At 38.1% G+C, this 23,484-nt stretch overlaps 1 protein-coding gene and 1 long non-coding RNA gene across 3 annotated transcripts in view; one reads left to right on the plus strand and one right to left on the minus strand.

Moving 5' to 3' along the window:
* The window catches only part of LOC110405689, an 82,635-nt gene that overhangs the window by 27,715 nt on the left and 31,436 nt on the right, over window positions 1-23,484 (plus strand). Inside the window, exon 2 of the long non-coding RNA XR_002443071.1 lies at window positions 10,801-10,970. This is a non-coding gene — a long non-coding RNA (uncharacterized LOC110405689). The remainder of the gene's footprint in view (window positions 1-10,800; window positions 10,971-23,484) is intronic.
* The window catches only part of CPPED1 (calcineurin like phosphoesterase domain containing 1), a 46,711-nt gene that overhangs the window by 5,947 nt on the left and 17,280 nt on the right, over window positions 1-23,484 (minus strand). The window contains exon 3 of one of the 2 annotated variants that reach the window (XM_021411218.1): window positions 11,558-11,980. The exons of the other annotated variant lie outside the window; for it this stretch is intronic. Within the exon in view, the coding sequence (XP_021266893.1) occupies window positions 11,558-11,980 (423 nt within the window). The remainder of the gene's footprint in view (window positions 1-11,557; window positions 11,981-23,484) is intronic. 2 annotated transcript variants of the gene reach the window in all.

The following is a 23,484-nucleotide window of genomic DNA, read 5'->3' on the forward strand; positions in this document are numbered from 1 at the left end:
TTTGCTTTCAGGGGAGACAGAAAGCGATTTGAAGACTGATGTAAAATACATAAACTAGGATCAATCTATAGTTAAAAATTAAGCAGCTTGGGAAGCATAATATAAATTATTCTGCTATGTGTTTAGTAAAACCTAGATAGCCTTTTGTATTTCAAAATCTAAACCTTACTCAGATAGCAAATGACTCAAGATGGAAATGAGAGAATGAAGCAACCTTTACATTGAACAGTGGTATATGAAGGTCATTGCCAAGTGGAACTATCTGTAATCCTATTTATCAGTACTGATTCTTTTTGTTCTGTGTAACGCACGCCTAGCTGGTGTGACAGTTACCCTTGTAAGTCAGCATAATAACATGGAGAGCTTGCTCTTGGCTGCAGGAACCTAGCAAAACAGTCAATTTTTTTTTTCCCCTTGAGATAAATCCAATAAGAATACCTCGAAAAGTGACAGTGTGACATAATGGGTTCTTAACAGACATTGTGCGCTTTCTATATTGTTTTCATCTTTAGACTTACATTATAAGGATGTTTTAAAACTGACGCTATAGTCAGTTTGAGAGCGAGTTTCTCAGCAGCTCCATGTTGCAGCTTATTGCAGTGACTGTCTAATATGACATCCTTAAACAATTCAGGCAGAAGAACACTGTGTTTCCTTCTCATTATGTGCATGTATCCAAGCCTTGGGGCTACACTTGCCTCCCCTCCATGCCCCTGTACTCATTGCTGAACCGCGAGGCAGCATCGGCCCACAAAGAGCTGTTTTGGTGTGGCTGGGCATCCTGTCCAATACAGAAAGAGAAACTGAACTTTGTGGGAACTTTATGTATGACATCTTCCTTGTTAGAATGTGACCTATCTTCCTTTGTGGCAGCACTTTTAAGAGTGAGCCAGCTTAGAGATGTCTGTAAAGGATCTATGGATATAGCATTTTCCTGTCCTTCAAGCACGCAACAAATAACCGATATCTTCAGTAATATTCTAGATTCCACCCTCAGGCACATAACTATCATGGACTTGACAGGCTCTTGGTCTTTACCTGCAGAGTTAAGCTGTAACTTGGTCCCCAAAGATGGAACATTTAGGAACTGAAAGTTTGGCTTGCTTGCTTACTACACCAGCTCGATCTGTAAAATATCTTTACTAGTTTCTACTCAGTGACAGGGCTACTATGGTAACATAAATTTATTTTAATATTTTCCACTTTTCCTGCAGGTAAGCAAAACTACCTTCAGATGGTGAAAAAGTTAGGAAAAAAATAACACTCAAAATCATAGCGAGATGCAAATTACGTGTGACGCTTTTAGTAAGAGAAAAAAGTGTGTTGTAAGGGAAATAAGTACTCCTATTTTAATAGAAGCATCAGCATTCCTAAAGTAACATCTTTCCACCATCCACAGACTTTAACCTTTAGCAATGAAAGACGACCAAAAGTCAAGACTTGTATCATCACATATGTAAACCAAACCCCGGCCTACAGTTTTAGTGTAATTAGAAGGATAACGGATAAAAAGGCAGTGAAACAACTTCAGTTATACTATAAGAAAAAACAAAATCTCCCACTGTCTGAGAGTTCACGAGATTTCTGAGGTACCTACCTCAGGCAAATACTGCAACTTCACCTCAACTATGATTAGCATCTGCTACCTGCCTGCACCCAAGAAGGTATTTTGGAAAAGAACTGAAATAAGAGCAATTGATAAACACTGCAAATGTGATACCTCACCAACAGAGCATGTGATTTAAAAATTATTTTACTTCCTGTTGGCTATGTGAGGCAGACTGTGTAAGCAAGCTGCTGTTTATGGGCACTCTTTATTCAGATTCTCTATTTTAGCAGATATTTGTCATTCAGATCCTAATTCCCCTGCATGGGTATTCCATGCTGAAATGCCCTTGTGGAATGAAGTGCTCTGGATCAGTCTCTGCTAGAATTAGTATTTGTCTTAGGTATCTCCCAGTGAAAATTGTGCCCACACATCAGTTTTCAGGTATTCTTTACTTCTGGTGTTAGAATTAATTCTTGTTATGGTTGCGTTACGATCTGTTACATCTTGAACAAAGAAACAAACAGGTCACTGCTGTGTATGAATAGAAGTCTAACTGATGTTTTTTTTACTTCAATAGTACTTCTTTGTTCACTCAACTGTATTCCCCTCACTTTTGTTAGTAAGCATGTGAAGGAAATCTGAACGAGTCAGTGCAGTAATACTAAGATGACAACCAGCCAATTTACTTTGCTCTTGCTTTTGATCCTAAACATAAAAAGAATCTTAAGATCTGTGCACTCAAATTTAATTTATTCCTTTTAGATGTTTTTCTGACGTACTACTGACAAGTTGCTAGCCATCCACCTTTGCCCCATCACACATTCACACACAAAACTCCTATTTTTCAAACCCTGTGAGACCAGAACAGTGTTTGTCCTGGCAGGCCTCATTCTAATAACCTGCTTTAAGGTATGCTCAGGTCAGTTAAATGCAATCCGGAAGACCTACAAGGGAGCAGTCCTTCCCCAATAAACTAACAAAATACAAACAAAAAAACCCCCAAGAAGTAGGTAGAGCTGTGATTTGCTTTTCATCCTTGACTTCTGAAATAGCAGTTGGGAAAAGTTTTGATATAAAAGCAGTAGGAAATGGTCAAAAAAAACGGTGTAAATAAATGTCCAAAATGCTTCCCGAGCATTCAGTTTGTCATTTTTAGGAAATACATGCTGATTTGAATGTAAAGGTGAATGGAGGAATTTACAGTATCCATTAGACAAAAGAGCATTATCCATTACAGTAAGACACTATTCACACCCAATAGATATACATTAAGAGAAAATATTAAGATCAGAATAAAGTAAATAACTGTGCAGATGGTATAAAAAAGAAAACAAAAAAATAATATGTGTATTACCTCTGTGATCATCACAGCCTGATGTTAGACTGCATGACACTACAAGAGGGAACATACTATCAGGGCAAAAAAGACCCAAGCCGACAAAGTCATTTTTGATCAGAACAGGACTGAAAACCAGGTCATACTCTGGTTGGAAAACTTCAGTGCTGCACATCATGTCATGCTTCGTCTGTACCAAAGCCATACTTGGATCATGCAAACATTTTTTAAAAATGAGGTACAGGCCTGCACACAAAACAGGAGTTTTCAGAACCATCCATCTGCAAAAATATTGATCTCTTTCTAAAAAAAAAAAAAAGAAATGATTTGAAATTCTGGAATTGATTCTGGTCACTGTACAGCACCTCTGAGTCCCTACACAATCCAGAGCAGAATATTAGTCTGAAAGCAATGGAATCCTACCTGAAATATTCTCCACGTATTGATAGTAAAACATTGAGTAAAATTTGAAAGAGAACTAGCTATGCCAGTGCCATTAGCGTGTTGTCAATTTTACTTCCGACAAGAATCAGATGGGAAAATGATTCATTACGTGAAAGGAAACAACATGCTGGACATCATGCAGAAGGCAGTTTGTTAGCAGGAGAAACTCAGGTTAATTTAAAGGATTTTAAAAGTGCAGCATCTCCTTTCCACAAATTAAAATACTTTATCACTCTGAGAAACCCTTTTGAAAAACAATTCTGCAACACTAGGGAGAAGAGGTCAGCATGATTTTGACATAATTGCACTGCCAAGAGAACAAAGGCATTTAGCTGTGTGTCACGCATAATTCCTAGGAGAGCGAATATGTCCTGGTTACAGTTTATTGTCAAACTGCAGCCCAACAGTTCCAGACTTCCCTCCCTTCCTTGGTACTGCACTGCTCATGTATTGTGTAGTGTAGACAAATGCTAGGAGGTGGAAGACTGGGCATCATTCCAACTCCGTGTTTTCCAAGAAGGGAGCAGGACCATGGCTCTCCTCCTAACAGCACAACAGACAACCTTGTCTTTTGGAGTAGCTCGTTTGACCAGCCTTTCAGTTCAAGATAAATCATTATTGCATGTTATCAGACATACACTGGATGGCCCTTTCCCTCCCTGTTAAGGCAGGAGTGAGAGGAGAGAGCACTACTCGAGTACAGGACAATCATGTTTTGAACCAGAGGCTTTGTGTGTGAGTGAGGGGACTGCCATGTGGGCCTTTGTGCAGGGCAATTTGGGATAACATGACACTACAGCCCAGCAGGGGTGACAGTATGTGCAGGATGCACATGTTTTCAAATGCCCTGATTTAAAAAATAAGCGAGTAAAATCAAGTGTCATCTTTGGAAGATCTCACATAAAGCTTACACTGTATTGTCACAAGCATCAAATGTCTTCCCCCAGAGCAGTATTTCAGTAACAATGACTTGCTTTTTACTGGCAAGATTTCAGGTACCAAGTCAAAAGTCTCCAGCTTCTGGTAGTCTGAGCTCTTACAGTGGCAGAGTTCAACAGCTTATAAGGAGTAAACAAAGTGGAACATTGTGCATGGCAATATTAACGAGATATGAAGTCACAGCACACACTTGCTCGCTATATTAAAGTCTGGGTAACAAAGAGGAAAAAAATCTCCCATACAACAATAAGATTCTGTGAAGTGCATCTCTTTTCCCAACTTCCTGAAAAACTGGATGTTTGTTAGTTTAACTTCTTAATTCAAGAAATACTGGTTGAATCCCAATTTCAAGGCTAGATGCATTGATTGCAGAGGTCCGAATAGGCTAAAACAAGATGGAAAACAATGCTCACATTTACCTTGAAATACTAAAAATAATTTCATGAAGATACATGCACCAAGAAAATGTTTTTTTCTTACAAAACCTGGATATTGGGCTAGAAGGCAGACTTGAAATAGTTAGAAACCCAGGGGCATCTGAACCTATTTTCTGTAACACACACTCTCATGGCTTGCTTCCAGAGACCCCCTGAATTCGTTTTCTAATTCTTTTTCCTAACATACAAAGGCTATTTTGAAGCAGGTTTCTGTATCTCAGTGCAACTGGCTCAGTCTCAGAAGCCAAACTGCTCAGCCCAGTGTAAAAATATAGGAAGAAAATTACCAATATAAAAATAAACCAAAGAAAAGCAAGCACATTTTCCAAATTAGGAAGAGAAAGCCTGGAGTAATCAGCATAGGCAATCAGTAGCATACTTTATTTAGACTGAGCCTTCAATTAAATAAATGCTTTTCTCAGCAAAAGCAAATGAGACTGCAAGAGAAGGCTAAATTAGTGGAATATGAATGACATAATAAATATGTAATGATTTCAGTACAGACCTTTGTTCTCCTCCAATACACTCTGTAGAGATTTTGGGAAAAAAAAAAAAAAGTATTTCTGACTGGACAGATGGCCCAGATTATTACCCTTTAAGTGCTGACTAATGAACAACTTTTTAAAATAACACCAGACACAAACCAATGTTCACTGCATTTCATTCACAAATTTATGGCTTCAGTACAGACTGGAGGTGAAGTTCAAAGCAAACAAAAGGAGGTATTTCTTCACATAGCACCAGCTGTGAAAGGGAATCTCCTTCCCACAGATTGCTGTGAAAGATGAGAGTTGTCAAAAAGCAACTGTACAAATAAAATAAAAATCACTAAATAGCACTATATTGATAATATGATTTAGTAAGTCACTGAAAGAAAAATTGTTGGAGATTGGAAGCAATTTTATGCACTTCTCTGTCCTGTGCTCTGCCTAAGGACCTGAGAAGCACCGAAGTGGGCGACAGGGACCATCATTCTCATCTAATTATTCTGCTTTTTTGTTAGCTATTTAACTTAAGTGACAAAAATCAGTTTAAAGCAGAATTATGCCTATTTAAAAATCACTAGCTTCCCTGGTCAAACCAGTCATGGGCCGAAGAAAGAATACATATTAAGAAAAGCTGAACCTATATGAATTTGCCCCCAAACTGCACGAGCCAGATAAGAGCAGCAGTAGAGTCATAATGGAAGCAAAAAGATGGAGAAGCAGTTCTGTAAGGAAATGAAACCATACTCAGTGAAAGACCTGAAAGTTATCAACAAACTTTGGTACCCTTCTGGAATTTTCACAAGCAAGAGAACAAATCCAAGCAAAGAACTACTATATCCCCAGCTTCCATAAGAGTGTGCGCATACATCCACATGCTTCTACGTGTAGATACGTATTTTTTAAAAGGCCGTGTTTCTGGCAAATACAACCATTTAAGTCTCAAGAATCAGGTCGCTTTACCTGTACCGTGAACACATAGTTTCAAGGTTGAAAGAGTTTGATCTAAACACTTTAGCTGAGAGTACTTAAATCTACATTATCTTAAATACTGACAAAGCAACATATAAGCAAGTGCTGAGATTACTCACTTGATGCGTAGGCTTTACCAAAATCAAGATGTCAATGGCAAGAAGTAGAAAATATTACCCCCTTGTCAATTTTGATTACACAACAAAGGAAATAATGAAAAACAGCGCATGTTTTCTGGTAGGTTTTAGAAAAACAGTTTTCAACACTCTTTGCTTTAATTTGGTACTCAAATATATATCAGATGAGGATGTTCAGAAAGCTGCTTCTTCCTTTAATATCACTCTTCTGTCAAAAAATTTACAAGAGGAGCATGTGGCTGTTATGGTCTCTTGATGAGTAAAGGTGTTAAAAGTTACCGCACTTAGAATCACCAAATGTAATGAAAAAAGACGTAATAAAGTTAGGTTGTTACTTTTTCCTGTACGTATGAATTTAAGTGTTTTCCACCACATCTGAAAAATTACTTCGAAGAAATTTAGCTGAATTTATAACTTTTCAATTAAAAAACCTGGATGCTGTGAGGATCTTCCTTCCATTATTTTATATGCATTGTCTTGTGATTCTCAAACTCAAAGGCTCTTGCCCTCGATAGCTGACCTGTATTCATCATCTTGCTCTGAACCATGAATTCTTTTATCAATTTTGTTGGTGGAAAAGGAGCTATTAACCTAGGTTTTATTCAGCCAAGGTCTTAAACATGTTCTCAAAGGTAGAAAGCATCACTTTCAGAGTGATCTATTTATTTCCATGGAAACTACTGCATACACAAAGAACCCAACAACACTATTTGATAGAGCAAGTCTCAGCTACAAAACAGTATTCTTCAACAGTCACCACCATTAGCTGTGCATTTTCACTACTGATGAACAAGAGCCTGCATGCTGCACTTGTAAAAATCTGCACCAGTGAAAATGACTGCCACTCTTGCCACTGCTGAAACACTCCCTCCCACCCCCTGTGGTCACAGTCACCGTTTGGTCTCCATGAATGTTCACAACCATTGGTTAATGTCAGTGGGTGCCATTTTTTCTCCATGGAGGAATTCAGTTCCACCTCTTCGCTCCATCCACATTCTGTCAGAGTGCCCCTCTGCTGCCATCTGTCACACGGCACCAACATGTCACGGAATGGTGGTGGGAAGCTTCAGCCTCTGCTGCCATCCCACCAGCATCCGCCTCTGAGGTCGTGGGACAACATCATAAAACAGGAGGCATTACTCATATTTTACTTCCATAGTGTCATTATTACTATGTTCTGTTACGCATACTAAGGATTTTCAGTGTGTCAATGAGTCTCAGGCAGCAACTCTTTAAAAAATTGTCCATAGCTCAGCAAAAACTCCCATATCTTTCTGGTCATTAATTAGCAATAGGCTAATTAAACTCTACTTGGGTGAGATATATAAGAAAGAGTATGTCTTCTACTGCAGAAACTTGAAATTTAAACACCACTTTATCATATTCATCAAAGAAACATGGCACGTAGATCAGATTTTCAGCTAGACCAGAACCGGGATCCCCTTATTCCCCCCCCTACAAAGCTATAAGCACACTTATTTATATCACTATGAAATTCTTAAGAACTGAATATGCATTTCACATAGCAGAGCAGACCTCACCCCCATTCTAAAAATTGTACACGCATTTTTTTTCCTGTACTTCTGTACAGAAAAAAGGAGATAAACCTTTGACAAGTGAGGCTAATGATTTAGTAGTTACACAGATATATTTTCATAAATGTATTCTCAGATGATAAGCTATGCTCTCAACTGACATTGTTTTTTCAAGGACAATACTTGTTACAATGCATTTTAAGGAAAATGAGATTAGTAAAATTACTGAGACACACAAACAAATATGGTTTAACTTTGCATAGTAGTAATATTTACAAGTGCCAGATTTTCAATTTATAAATATTTATCATAAGGACATGAATTTATCTTTAATTAGCTCAACTGTTAAGGACACTCACTTCTAATGTGAGAATGTAATTCGGTACTTTGTACCAGATATAGCCTCTACAGCTAGTCTTTCATCTCTGCTTGCATTGAGGGGATACTTAAACCAAAAACATTCTGTCATATGTAAGTGGTTAGAAGAGAATAACTACACAAGATTTGGGCTCAGAATTTAAAGCAATTGTTTTCTGAAGTTGCATACCTCTGAAGCCTCCGTGTAACACCACCATACTTGAAGTATTTATTTCCTAAAAAAAAACATTTGACTTTGTTTATGGAAAGACCGAAATCCTTAGATTGTCCTTCCTTTCCTGTCTGTCTGTCTCTCTCTGTGTGGTGGCTCCCTGTTTGACACCATAAACTTAAAGTATCAACGTGAAAACGATAACTGGGATAGCTGCAGGTCTGATCCTGAGTTATTAACAACAGAGATACAATGAGCGCGTGCTAACACTGCATTTCCAAAGCCAACGAGCCCTAAAATATGCACATTACATAGACTATATTGAAATGTTTCATAACACCACACTGGTCTGCCAAAGTGGTTGGAAACACTGCAAGACAGCATCTGCCAGGCAGCATGGGGAGAGGTGGAGAGTGCGAGAGCAGGAGGATGGAAGGATGCGTGATGGGACAGGGGAAGGAGAATAGTGAAGGACTCATTAAAAAGGCAGACTTACTTGCTTTAGGCAGAATAAGAAGTTACACCATATTTGTGGATTACGTTCTATAAGCAGTCAAACTTTTTAAGGGGCAAGTAATAAACAAAAACTCAGATAAAAACCCCAACAAATAGGTGGGGGGTTTCATGACCAATATTCTGTTTTAATCTGACACAAATGTATGAAGAGAACTGGGGGAACCAATTTCACTTCTGATGACTTGCTGCAATTGGTTAATCTGGCAAAGCAGAGTGAGAAGATAACTGGTGTCAATTGTCTGTCCATGCATCTATCCTTCCATGCTCACTGCCTGCTTGCTGCCTACTGATAACATTTTGTGGTCTTACACAGACTATTCTTCAAACAAGTAATAAAATGGAAACCAAATGCATTTGTTACTAAGGAGACTCTGAGCCAACTTTTGATACAGCTGATTTTTCTCAGCACTGTGTTATACTGAGCTTCTTGCTCTCTGAATTCATTTAATTATCACAATATTTGACCATTGGATTGTGAATGTTACTTGTGGCTTCGATACTGTCAAAAACAGCAAGTAAAAGATCAGTGTTGTAGCATATTCTTGAAGGAACCAAACACCATGTCAGGATTTTTGGGTGGGAGCAAGGGGGCACAGTGGAATATGATGGAGGAGTGAGATAAGAACTCTTCTTACACAAGAAGGAGTTCAGAATTTTTTTTTTTTTTTTTAAAGAGTTGTCTTGTATTTCTGGCTCCCTATTCATGATTCTCCTTTCCTTGAAGCCTGCTTGAGTTGTTTTGACTTTTGATTAAGCCCTTGGATACACTTTAGGAGAAAGTGTCTGAAATAGCCCTCTAGAAGACACAATAATGTAACAATGATAAATGTTAGAGTGATAGCATTTTACATAATGTTTTTCCAGCCTTGATTAATTATATTCACAGTGCTGAGTTGCCAAATTTTAGCAAGCCATCTGGATGACAGAAAACTTTGAATAGGCCTCCTCTAGTTTCCATTTTAATGCTCCTTTACTGGGATACACCCTTACGGCAATGTCCTTCTGATAACAAGCTCCCACATGGATTAGGATGTGTTTTTAGCCAACAGTATGTAAGCACTGAGCTGTCCAACTTCCCAAAAGAAATACTTCCCACTATATTAACACTAGCACAAAAATTAACTAACAGAGAGGTCAGTATCATGTAAGTGCATTTTTCTTTTTCCTTGGAGAAGTTGAAGACAGAGAAAAGCAAAAATATTTTAGGTTAAATTGTGTGCCCTTGCCTGTCAAATTTCTACCTTTTCTTTCTTAAATTTGTAATGAAGATACAATAATTAAATGAACAACCATCAGAGAGTGATTATTTTCTTACTGCATGACATCCTTCTGTTTGTCATTTTTATTAACATTATGCAAGATTTGGGAGCCACTGCCTTGAGCACTTACAAAAACATCACAACTAAACCTTAAAAAAAAACCACCTGTGTGCAGCGAAGCAGGAAAAACAGGTAAAAGGTACAGGGTCATGGTTCAAGATGAGAAAATAACAAACATAAATAACAAATAAATAAGAAATGCCTGGCGTATGGACATGCATTATGCTGTTTTTCTTGAAATAAAGACGACAAGATCTCCCTTTTTTTTGTAATAAAACCAAAATCCTTAACCAGAGTACTCACGTCCAAAAATGATATCTTTATATTTTGTATTAAGATATTGTAAGGCACGCTCAGCATGTCTCCTTATGGGAAATAAAGCAATCTTGTAAATCTTGAATCTTCAAATATGTCAGTCCCCTGAAGAGCCCTCAGATATTTATGAATTTTGGCCCCACAGATTGGAAACAGGAGGAGATTCAGAGCTTGGAAATTAGACTGGTTTTGGATGAGTTCTGGCTTAACAATTACATGGTAAATTAGGAACAATATTGTAAGCAATTTCCGTTGTTCAGTAATCCAAATAACGTGTTCCTTTATAGATACAGAGAAAAATGACACTGATGCAGTGATGGCCAGCTGGCAGAAAATTTTGAGGGGCTAGCACGCTCCAGAAACATGAAAGCAATTAACAGGAAACAATGTGAACAGCGTGGAGAGGTAGCTGCACACTGTACCTGTCTCCATGGAATTCAAGTTTCATCACACAAAGGTAAGGGATTTGGTACAATATTCTCGTTCAAAGCATGTTCTACCTGTCTTTCATCCCAGAAGTGACCTCTGTTAGGAATGGATAAATAAAGGGTGGATCTTAGCAGAGCAAGACTTTCTTTAACACCGAATAAATCTGGCACAGATTAAACTGATGGTATAAAATTGGCTCAGTGTGGGAGAAAACAACCTTCAAGGTAATTCTGAATTCTGCTTCTGTTTAATGGAAAAAAAATTCTGTATTTTTATCATATGGCAATACCTGACCTTCCACTCCTTAAGCAGAAAAAAAATCAGGTTGTCTTGTATCCACCAGTACTTGCAAAATGAAATCTCTGCTACTTATTTTAAAAGTTTTTCACTCATTTTTCTTACTTTTCACTGAAAGTTTAAACCTTCTTTGGGTTCTTTTGACAGTTGTTTGGATTCAGTTGATAATTTTGACCTAAGAGGAACCACGAGTCTTATAAGCAGTACCCCGAACTCCTTGAAAACGTTACCATGCAAATTTAATTTACTTTTCTCTGGCACTGTAGTTGCTAACAATTAGAAGCAAAAACTTAGAGAAAGGAAAATTAAAGAAATTACCTGCTTTATGGAACTTTTCCATTATCTCTTGTCGAACTGGTTTTTCCAAGTTGAAATAATCATGGTCTTCATCAGGGTTTCTCAGAAACAGAGGGATGTGCTGAAACACTATTATATGCTTGCATTTAAGTTTTTTGGCAGCAGCCAGTTGCGCATTAAGCCACACATCCTGGGCTTGCTTTAACTCTGGGCATTTGGAAGAATCGAAGTACAACTGAGAATTCAGCACAAGAAAGAAAACACCACCAACCCAAAAGCTAAAGTAGTCATCTCCCCAACTCTTACAATAATTATCTATTGTTTCTCTTGTTGGAGTATTGCCAATATCATGATTTCCACTGACAAACACCAACGGGATGTCCTGGTCAGTGTTTTTCAGAATGTTCTTTAAATCTTGCTCTTGGTCCTTTCTCCACTGAGTTCCTATAGAAAAAAAAAACACCACAAAAACACATTTTACTGTTCATGCTATCTTCTCCTACCTTCAGCGTTTGTTTTTGTTTCTTGAAATACCATATACAGTAAGAAGATATTCAGTACTAGATTTGTAATGATATAGAATACGGAATACATCTTCACTTTGTATGTTCGCACAGCCCCTTCCCTCCCGCTTTTTTTTTTTCCATCCCTTTACTCAGCCATTCTCTGTAATTTTCATTAAGCAACACTCTGGAGAGGAACCAACAGATCGCACAGCAGTAGATGATCTAACATTCAATGTTTTGCATGAAAAGCTTTGGAGGGCCAATTCTTGTCATCTATAGACTGACAATCTGGTGAAGAAATGCAGCCACATTGGATGGTATGAGTCAGCTTTACACAAGGATAAAAAACAGGTTAAGATGTGGTTTATATTTCATGGTTGTGCAAAGGAATTTATTCATTTTTTCATTACAAGAACTACTTTAACAGCAAAAATGCAATTAGTGTCTTGTGGTGACTTCTTATATGACGAGTCCATTTTCTAATGAGCACGGCATTAATTTCAAAGAAAGACAATTGTGTACTTTGCTAATTTTTTCCTCATCTCTGTTTTTATAGTAATACGCATATGCAGAAAATTACACTTCTGGTTTTCTGAAACTAGTCCTCTAAGCATGTTCAATTAATTTACAAACACTAAACAAATTTAGAAAGCTTTTAAAATGTGTACATATTTTAATGATGACATATTTTGGAGGTTTTCTAGAGTTATCTTTAATCATAGAAGCCACTGATTTGTCTGTTGCTTATTAAATTGCACATTTATAAAGTGTATTTTGCCCTACAATACATAACATGCATCTAACATGAACCTGTTTCACAAAAAATAACTGCATTTGTTAACCAAGAAACTGTAAGAAGAATTTTAGAAGAACTCTGACATCAGAATTACATATTTGCATACAAGTCTATGTTCTAGTTTTGTAACTACGCATATGTATTATACGCTGAAATGTACTGCAGGGGCTCCTGTCAAAAAAAAGTTCCAGATAAAATACATTTTTATACACATTTCTTCAGAATTCTTATGATGAACGTTGAGAAACACCCTTGGTAACTGTTTTTAGTAAAGACTTCAATTCCTTTTCTATTCCCAGCAGATACACCTTATTGCTATTACTAGAATTTGACACTTAGAAAACACATTCATACATCTAAATGTAAAGACAAGTGTGAGATTTAATGTGTGGTGTGTCAATTCAAAGGAAGGAAATCCATAGTGTGCATCTTTAACTTATGAACAGAGTAGAAAGGTTTGGGAGCAAAATCTCCATGTAATTTAGAAACACTGGGTATATGGCAATCAGATGTATCTCGGAACTAGAGGAAAACAGATGGGTTCATCGGGTTTGTTAATATACAAGGTACATGGTGAGTTTGGGCCATCCTTTCAAAAAAATCCTTATTATTTCTAGAATAAAAAAATAGTGGCAAGTAACATCTCAAGTTACTTGGAGGAGCTGGATTTAAAAAAACAAAAAAAAAATTAAATAAATCTGGTATTCTTTGTTGTCAGTGGGTCAGGGAGTCTGGTGAGAAAGCTGCCTGCCCTGCTTCTCCCCCACCTTCCTATGTAAAGAACTGGAAATTTCAATCTATAAATACAAAAATGTATTCCATGTGGGGGGAAAAGACAAGAGGGAAGGCTTAATTAAGAGATGACTAAACAGATTACACCATGCTAATCTACATGCTATCACTTTGGGAAATTTAGATAACAGTTTCAGAGTATAAAGACATTTATGCATAAGCTGCAGAAATAATTTGTAGAATTATGTATACATCTTCCCAGCGGTGAAATTCAAGCTCCAGAGACTAAAACTTAGATTTGTTGACAGCAGGGCACTGGTTCCCTCATTTAATGCAATACTATTTCTATAGCAACAGGGAGACACATTCAGTGTTCTACTGCAGAAAACAGATTGCTCAAAATGGGAAATGAGGTCTCTGTCCAAAGAGTCTAGGAAATCCTACTATGTAAAGATTATTTTAGGACAGTTATATTCCAGCTTGACCTTTCCTTGGTGGAAGGTGAAAACAACTTCAAAATATCACCTACAGTGATTAAGGTAGGAAGAGAAAGAGCAGTCTCTATGTAGTCTTTGGGACAGGGCTAACTATAATATTTAGTCACTCCAATGATTATGAAGAACATTTTTATTTGTGAATGTGTATTTCTTAAGAGGGTTGGCTGGAGGCAAATAGGAAGAAAATACAATGTCAAGAAGCAGAGTAAAAAAGTAATGTGGGAAGTGTCAGGCTAGATGGACCTAAGATTCATTTCTGTTCTGTTTATCCTGGCATCATGTGCAGTGACATTTTTAAATCCCAAGCTACACTGTTCTGTCTTTATGACAGGTTCTGTAAATACAGTCTTGCCCTAAGATAAAGAACTTAATAAATTAATAGCTCATAAAGGACAGTTTGGCTCTTAGGAAAAACAAAAAAGTGAGAGGTGGTATAGTTGTCGACAATTTTCCACAGTTTTCTAGTCTATCATTTTTGGAAGCTCTGTGATGTGAACAGGAGCACAATGGTGTGATATCAACATCTATGCAACGGCACATCTTCCTCCTGTAGGTTATATCGCTATTTGCCTTAACACTTTGAGTACTCCCTCTTGCATTGCTTAGAGGAGTAAAGGAAACCTGTCTTCCCTCAAAGAGTAAATTTCAAGAAAGAATGCACTTTGAAAGCATTTTTGCCAAAGCTGGCTTTAGTCAGCATAAGAACAATTCACAGATTATTCTGCCAAAGAAATAATCCTCTTGCTGTTAATCCACACTGCAGTTTACTTTGGTATTCCAGAGAGCGCCTCTACAGCAAAGTGTTGGATTTAGATTTTTTTTTTTTTTCAAATGCCTTAGCTATAAAAAAAATTTGAAACAGCACACATTGCAGCGCTATGGTTCGGGGGCAGTCTGCAACTGTATCTGAGACAACCCTTCACTTACACTGACCTCCACTGCCATCATCAGTTTTTCCCTGATGTATTCCAAGTATTCAGTCAATTAATAAATGGGTGATATTATCTACTGATCTGAATTAGGAGAGGAGAAGTTACACTGGCATTAGTAGGTGGCACCCACAGTTGTGTCTTGTGTCAGCACATAGATGGGAACCCAAAGTATTTCCACCCACCAAGAGGCTGTCAGCCCTTGCCAGACAAATGCATGTGGTTGGAACTGCTGCTGCATCAGTCCAGAGTTCGAATTCTGTGTTATCTTTCAAGAGGTAGAAATTCCAATGGGGTAAATGGACATTTGTTCTTGTTTAGCAATCAAAGCTATCACCGTAAATTCACAGAGAAGATGACTCCCAGCCTGACACAAGGATGCTGTATTCCACACAACTTTCTCTCCAATCATTTACTGAGAAGTCCCTTTCAGTCATCTGCCTGGCACAAGGGTCCACATAGGGTGGAAGTGCTGCAGCCCGACAAGTGGTGCTGATGTTGTTGCTGCCTCTAAACCTCCTTTTCAGTCTGTCTTTTCTCAGTACTATTTGCCTACCACTTTTGAAAATCTTGGCATAGACATTACTGTGTCATGGTTTGCTACAGGAAAAACAACGTGGGTGAACATAACCAAATGTCTAGTAGCAAGTTTAACCTAACATGACTTTAAGTCTGGCAAACGGGATTCCTTACTGTGACCGAGAGCACATTCACATCCCTACTGACTGCCTGCCCTGACTTAAGAGCTCTTTGTCTCTGAAAGGCCTTGCTCAGCTGACAGCCAGGGCGGGCACTGTTAGGGTAAAGTTATCCAAGCTGACATCAGCCAATTTACCAGTCTCTTCATTACGCAGTGTGAAAATTCCAGCCTCTGTCAAGGAACCCGCACCTGCTGGCCTCATGCCATTCTCATACTTGCTGAATTCCTTCAAGAACTGATCGAGTTCCCAACCAATCTACCAGAGAATCTTCCTCCAAAGTGGTGCATCAATTGAATCTACCTTTGAAATCAGTGAGCAAGAGATGGCTCCAATGGGGAGAAGGGATGTAGGGTAGGGCAAGAAACTAATGGACAAGAGCAAGTGGAGGGTAACATAACTTACAGATTTTGTCATAAGTATATTCAGATTTCTTTTGTTGCCTATGTATATCAGCCATCAGAAAGGCCTCAATTTTCCTCTATTTTATCGGTTTAGAAGGGGAAAATTACTCTCTAAATTACATACAAAGCAAATGTAAAAAATGTAGCATAATCATATCCTGGATTTCTAAATTACTCACTCTCAGTTTTCGTCATATCATACAAGTGTCCCAAACCTTAGAGGAGTTGCAAATGCATCCTTTTCAAAGGAAAATGCAGATTTTCACATAGAAAAAGAAGAAAGTTAAAAAGAAAGTTCTTTAACTATGAACTTTTATGCAAGTAACACCTTAAAAAGAACTGATATGACAACTGTAATCTGGTTAACATCTAACCCAAGAGATGGATTATCAAAGAACAGGTAAGAGTTAAACTGCAGGTTTAAATACTACACAAAATATCAAATAGAAATAGTAACTACATCTTATAGAAGTAAAATACAAAATGTCAAAACACCACCGATGAAAATGGAATTAACAAAAACACTGGACTCTTTCCTTCTGTAACTTATAATGAAATCAGAACTCCTATGACACCAGAAGACAGATAATTATTGATAGAAACAACTGCATAATCACTATAAACAAATGACAGATCTGTGTACTCTCTTGGGCATTACAGTTCCTCTTTGTATCATTGCAGCACGTTTACCTCAATCAAACAGTTTATTTACTTCAGGCACTCTCCTGTTCTTGAGGTGTTTGTCCTTTTGTAGTTTTCATGACTCCTTTTACATGACATTTAGAGGACTTTCCCTGGTTCTATTCCCATCTTTTTAGGGAAGACAAAAGGGGAGTCCAAGGCTAAAATCCACAGCACGCTCCTTTTTTAAGTACCTCCACAGAACCACTACCTCTGTTCCACTGTGCGAGACTAGTCTCCTCTTCAAAATAGGATTGCTTTTCATCTCCATGGTTGTTTTGGCTGTTAGCTCCAGTTTAGCAGGGCTACAGCTAAGCTCATACATCATCCCTCTCAGCATCCCTCTGCTGACCTCAATGACAGCCTCACTGCTGTGCCTGCTATCTAAGCCAAAAACCAAAGGTATCCCCACAATGAGACGGTGTCTTACAGGCCCTTCCTACAACAGACAGGGCCACTGGTATAGAAACAAGAGATCTAGTAGGCTAGCCAGCTCAGTGGGTTTCCTGTTCCTCTCTATTCTCGTAGTCTATGCTTGTAACTCTTTCTTGTTTTAAACATAAACTGTGTTTTTTTTTTCCCTCTCGAGAATCTGCCACAATGAAGTTGTGCAATACACTGTGTCATTTCACAATTATTACATGGAAGAATAAGCTGATCGATTCTAATAAAAACAACACAGATGACTTCTGAATAGGTTTTCCTGGCTTAGCCTGTGCTGTATTAGCTGAAATGTCTTCTCTCTCTTCTTCAGACGTATATATTTCTAATATTCCATTAGCCTAAAAACATTAGTTCTATGAGATGCAAAAAATGGTTAATACAAAAATGAAAATAATGTAAACATGACTATATTCACTACTGGACAAACTACCTGCTCAATCTAACTTTATAAAGAACCCCATCTCGTTAGTACTCCCAGAAAAGCCGGACTGAAATACCTGTTTGTCTACAGCTGTAAGCAACTGATTTTCTCAATACATTAGAAACAAGTAATAATCTGTTCTGAGCCACAAGAAGGGGTCACAGTAAAGAACTTCCCTGCATGAAAACACAGACTTATTTTATAACTTTTGGCATTGAAACAGGAAGGAAATTGAACTCCAGTTTTAGCTAATAATTAAGAATTATTACATTAAAGCAATGACAAAACCCCCCAAATGAAGGAGGCAGCCTATTAGGGGCTGAACTACTCTTTGGGTTTCAGTGAACAACATTCAATGTAATTACTGCAAATGCTGACATTTTTCTGAGTTTTAGCCATGCAGATGTCCATTTAACAAGCTAATTTGTGGAGTTTACTGTTCTGCCTTCTGCTGTGAAAATGACTGTTATGCTTCATTTAAGCCCAGTTCTGCTCTTCTGTCCTTTCTCATCTTAGTTCTTTGGAGCTGTCCCATTGGGCATAGACCACTTCTGCCTTCAGGTTTGTTCTGATGAAATCATGATAAGCAGGGAAAAAGACTGCAGTGTTACAGAAGCTGTAAAAACAAACTTAATAAAAACAAGCAAAACGTACAAATTTTTCTTTTCAATAACTGTTCTTTTTTAAGAGCCAGAGCAAGATTTTGATCTTTCACTTTCTTGTGAAAGATTGATAACTATGAAATTTACAGCTTTCTAAGAATTTCACAATGTTTAGAGTTTCATACTGAGTAGATACCAACATGACAAATAACTCTTTGAAACGCTATGAAGTCGCTTAAGTCCGATGAAATTGTCCTGTTAAACTAAGAAATGCTTTCAATAAGTGGGTACAATTACTTAAAAAGAAGTGTGCCTTTCCTGATGTCTAAGGCATTGTCTAGCCTTACAAAGACATCTTTGCTATCAGAGCAAGTGAATAATGAAAAGGCAGTTAATATCAGCCAGACTCAATGGCTGAAACGAATCATTTATTCCTTAGAATATGCTCTCTTAACCCAAATAATCCTTTGCCATTTTGTGACTTTATTCCACACCCATGTTGGCTATAGAATGTTCAGAGAAGAGCTTACAAGAGAAGCTGGCAATGTGCTGTGGACAGAACAGCCACAGATGGAAACTGGACTCTTTGGTCCAGTTCCTACCTATTAAAACCACATTTCTGTCATTGACTATGTATGAATTGGTAGTTTGGAAATAACAGCTTTGTTCAGCTTGAGTCAAAATGATGTGGGCAAGATCTTCTGTCACTGACTTCCAAGGAAGAAGCAAAAAGTCTTCTGCAGTTCAAGCGAGTAGAAGAGCCTGGAAATGTGCCTTATAAAAAGCAATCACGTTGAAACTAGAAAGCTAGTTGTGATCGCCCTGTCTGACAGTACCTGCATAACCCAAAGCACTGGCTGCATGCAAATTAATCCATATATATAGCATGTGCAATTCCAAGGAAGCAAAGGAGGCAACAAAGATTGAAACACAAAGATACAACAGGCCAAATAAATAACTCCTTGTGGATGTCCATTCTATGTATGCATTTTAAAAGATTCATAAGCTAAATAAAACTTACAGGGCTAACAAAGAGGGAAAAGGCATTTTTAACTGTAGAAATGATATTTTTAATATAACAGAAGAAAAACCTATGTTTTCACATATATAAAATATATGTAATCGATCTAGTACAATGGAAAAGTGCATAATTTAAGACAGTTGTGTTTCAAAGATTTTGATTCAGAGAGTTGTGGCCAGCAAGATTCCTTTTTTCAGCTGTGGATTTGACTATATGTTATGGTCTAAAATACAAATAAGTATATACTTGCTCAAGAAACACTTTCTTCTGACAGCCCTTTGGTATGCTTGCAATACGAGACTACAACACATTGTCAAGCAGATACTCTCCATGCATAGAGAGCATCTCATGCTTTCCTGCTCTTGGGCTGATTACAGCAAATTAAATTTCACACTAAGCAGCTTGGAGGCTTAGAATGCTCCATTAGGTTTAACTAGAATCAGATAATTACTATAAATGTTTATTTATGCAACCACAGTGACATTTTATGAAATTGGTATTATTAAATGTTTGACAAATACTGTGCTATCCACCCAGTTTCCTGGACATAACTAAGAATAGCATGCAGGTTTTGAGAAGAAAACAGCCAAGAATCCTTTTGGTTTGGCTCCATCATGCCCAGTATATCAATGTTTTTGCTAAGTTTCAACAGTAATAGAGATGGATGCAGTGAGTTAACTTACTTTATGCTACCTTACTGTCAGGAAACTATATCAAACTTGAACACTGCACATGGTATTTTAGGTGACAAAGCAGGAAAAAGAAAACTCAACAGTGATCAATGACGTGTGTACATATATATATATATATTTTTTTCTTTAAAATTCACTTAGTATTCAACAAATACAATTTCTACCTGCACCTAATCCAGTTTAAACATTTCAACTCCACTGTTACTACCTAGCACTTAAGTCAATCTGTGCCTTTTCTACTTTGTGCTCTGTTTAAATCTCCACTGACAAAGATCCAGGAATTGAGATTTAGCTGACAATTTTGCTGAAGCCGCATGTGCCAGAGCTGAACACAGCTGCCTCCTTCCCAGCTGTGCCAGGCTGATGAGAGCATTAAAAAAAAAAAAAAAAAAACAACTTGCTTTTGTTAAACCAAGCAGCCAGTTCAAAAATAAATAAATAAATAAAAGGGTGGGGGCATATGGCAAAGGTGACAAGCTTGCAGTCATTTTTTAAAACTGGAACCATACTGTAAGCCTTATTTCTGTTGACTACTTTTTTTTTTTTTTTAAATATCTGTTTGTTTGTATGCTTGCTATATGGACAAACCAAACATCAGCATTCATGCTCTTGCCTTCTACACGAGGAAGGGAAATCTTTTTTTTTTTTAAGAATTACTGTATTCTTAGTTAAAATTAAACCTTTTAAAGTTATCTCCTTATATACATGCTTTCCTCCATTGTTCCTTTGTTTTAGCAGAACAGGTTATTTAACAGTAGTTTAACAGCAATAATGAAAGCAGTTCACAGCTAGACTTACTGGTGTAAAATCACTCTTTGAGAAAGATACTGAGCATTACCAGCCATTTTTTCCTTCATAGGATGTCTTGCTAATTCATTCTAGCTTTAAGTGCTGCTTTATAAGTAATGCCTCCTATTTCATGATGTCAGCCCATGACCTCAGAGGCGGATGCTGGTGGGATGGCAGCAGAGGCTGAAGCTTCCCACCACCATTCCGTGACATGTTGGTGCCGTGTGACAGATGGCAGCAGAGGGGCACTCTGACAGAATGGCGCCTGACGTGGAAATGGATATGACATAAAGGTGTGGAATTGAATTCCTCCATGCAGGCCAAGATGGACATTCACTGATGGTTGTGAACAGTGGATGGCGATGCACTGAGGTCATGGGTGGTGCGTTTCAGCAGTGAAGACAAGCCACATTCCAGATAGTCATGAATATTTTTACAAGTGCGGCATGCAGGCTCCTGTTCATCAATAGTGAAAATGCACAGCTAATGCTGGTGACTACGTTGAAGAACAGTGTTTTGTAGCTAAAAGAATTTGCTCTATCAAATAGTGTTATTGTGCTCTTTGTATTCATAGTAGTTTCCATGGTAATAAATAGGAGTCACTACTTTTGGAGAGACCTACGTAGCTGTAATGCTATAATGTGATGGAAAGTACAGTATAGCAAGATGGCAAAGCCTTCAATTGCAGCAAATGAGGACAAACCCAAATGCAGCAGCCATGGATGCAGAAATGAAGGAAAAAAGTTGCTTACCTCTGGAGGACCTCAGATAGGTAGGGAGTGCAGGGTCACCAACCAGCAGACCAGGCTGCCCAGAGCCACGTCCAGCCTGGCCTTGAATGCCTCCAGGGACGGGGCATCCACAACCTCCTTGGAAAACCTGTTCCAGTGCATCACCACCCTCTGACATCTTACTATTTTAAGTAACATCTAACCTCTTAACATCTAACCTAAACCTCCCCTGTCTTAGTTTAAAACCATTCCCCCTTGTCCTATCCCTATCTACCCACAGATACAGTTGCACCCCCTCCTGCTTATATGCTCCCTTCAAGCATGACACATATCCCTCACATATTGTTTATATGCTCCCTTCAAGTATACCCTCACCTCCACTGCCAACCCTTACATGAGGGCTGGGAGAGGCTGGATCCTGGCTCCACCCCTTCCAGTCACTCAGGTGCATTACATTGCATGCACCTGAGCTCCCCTGAGTTCACCCTGCCTTCCCACCAGGTGCTCAGTCACTGGTTCAAGCCATGACTTAACATTTCTGCTACAGCAGCATTAAGATCTTCTATGGGACCCAACATTTGTCTGTATTTTATTCAGTTCACAAATATATAAATGGCAGCTTGTGCATTTGCATAGAGATTTCATATCACTCACTTCTTGTGCACAAAAGCTACCGGAAGGGCTCCAAATTTCCAGCAGTTCCGTTACCAAAATGTGAACAAGATGGTTCATATCTGATACAACAAAGGACAAGTGCAGGCAGTTTTTTTCCTAGGAGGGATGTCAAGCTGAATCAACTGCAAATCAACTGAAAATTGACAAGTTTGTACATTAATTACCTTCAGAATATTAGGTAAAGAGGTGAAAAGATATTCACATGCAAACGACTGCAGAATTTATTAAATATATGTTGTGAAAGTTACTATCATCTCCATAACAACCACAGTGATATCAGTGATCATTTTGTGTTTTAGTGGATCCAAACCAAAAGACAAGTGGAGCTGCTAGGGAGGCACTAGCTTCAGCTCTTACTGAAGCCAAATATTCACTCATCTTTTCTGGTGAAGCTCAAGACTGCTTCTGAAGTAGAAGTTGTTAAAATATTCACAGTAGGGAGGTGCCCTTACTGCTGAGAAATAAAATGCTTTGATAAGGGCCGTTTACTTTGGTACATGCTTTCCCTCTGAGAGTTAAGGAGTTTTCTTAGAGCTACCCTCTAACGCAGAAGTTTGTAATTATTTGCTGCAGCCTATGCTTTAAAATTTATTATACATAGAAACATGAGCTTTGGAAGAAGCTATATTCAGTGGCTCAGTGTTTAACAGAAGCAAAAGGCAGGAATATTCTGAACTGCAGCAGTTGCACATCACATCTGGGCCCTGGAAAGAGGCTCAAGTTAGTAATTCTCTCAGGAGAGGGAATGCCTTAAATCTTTACAGTGATTATAACCAGAAATGAAGCCATACCACTGTCTTTACAACAGAGCCATCACCTCTGATGCTCCTCAGCTCTGAAGCTGTTTTGCATGTAAATAACATAACTCTCTCCAGCCTACATGTCAGAGCTTATAAGAGGTGCTGACTGTATAAAAGCCAGTATGCCCAGCTCATCTTGTGTCCTGATCATCAAATTGTCAAGGAGAAATCAAATTGAGAAATGCTGATTTGAAAATCATGTCCCTTAATTGCTGCTTAAATTTGAATTCAGAATCCCAATATTTGGCACCTGCTCTTGGAAAACTTAGTGCATATCGTTGCCTCTATTATTATACAAAAATACTGTTTGTATGGAAGACAGGATTACAGACTGAAGCACATAATTTTGAGGACACATGTAGCTGGCATTTTTACTTGCTTTTCACATAAAGCACATAGCGTTGCCCAAAACTATAATTAGTCAAATTGAGTTGCTACGCAGTAAGGCTTTACTGGGGGGTTGGAGTGACAGAGAAGAAAATTGTGCAAGATTTGTGGGGAATAAACACACACCACAAATGCACACAGAC

This window comes from Numida meleagris, chromosome 13, assembly GCF_002078875.1.
Source record: "Numida meleagris isolate 19003 breed g44 Domestic line chromosome 13, NumMel1.0, whole genome shotgun sequence".
Lineage (NCBI taxonomy): Eukaryota > Metazoa > Chordata > Aves > Galliformes > Numididae > Numida > Numida meleagris.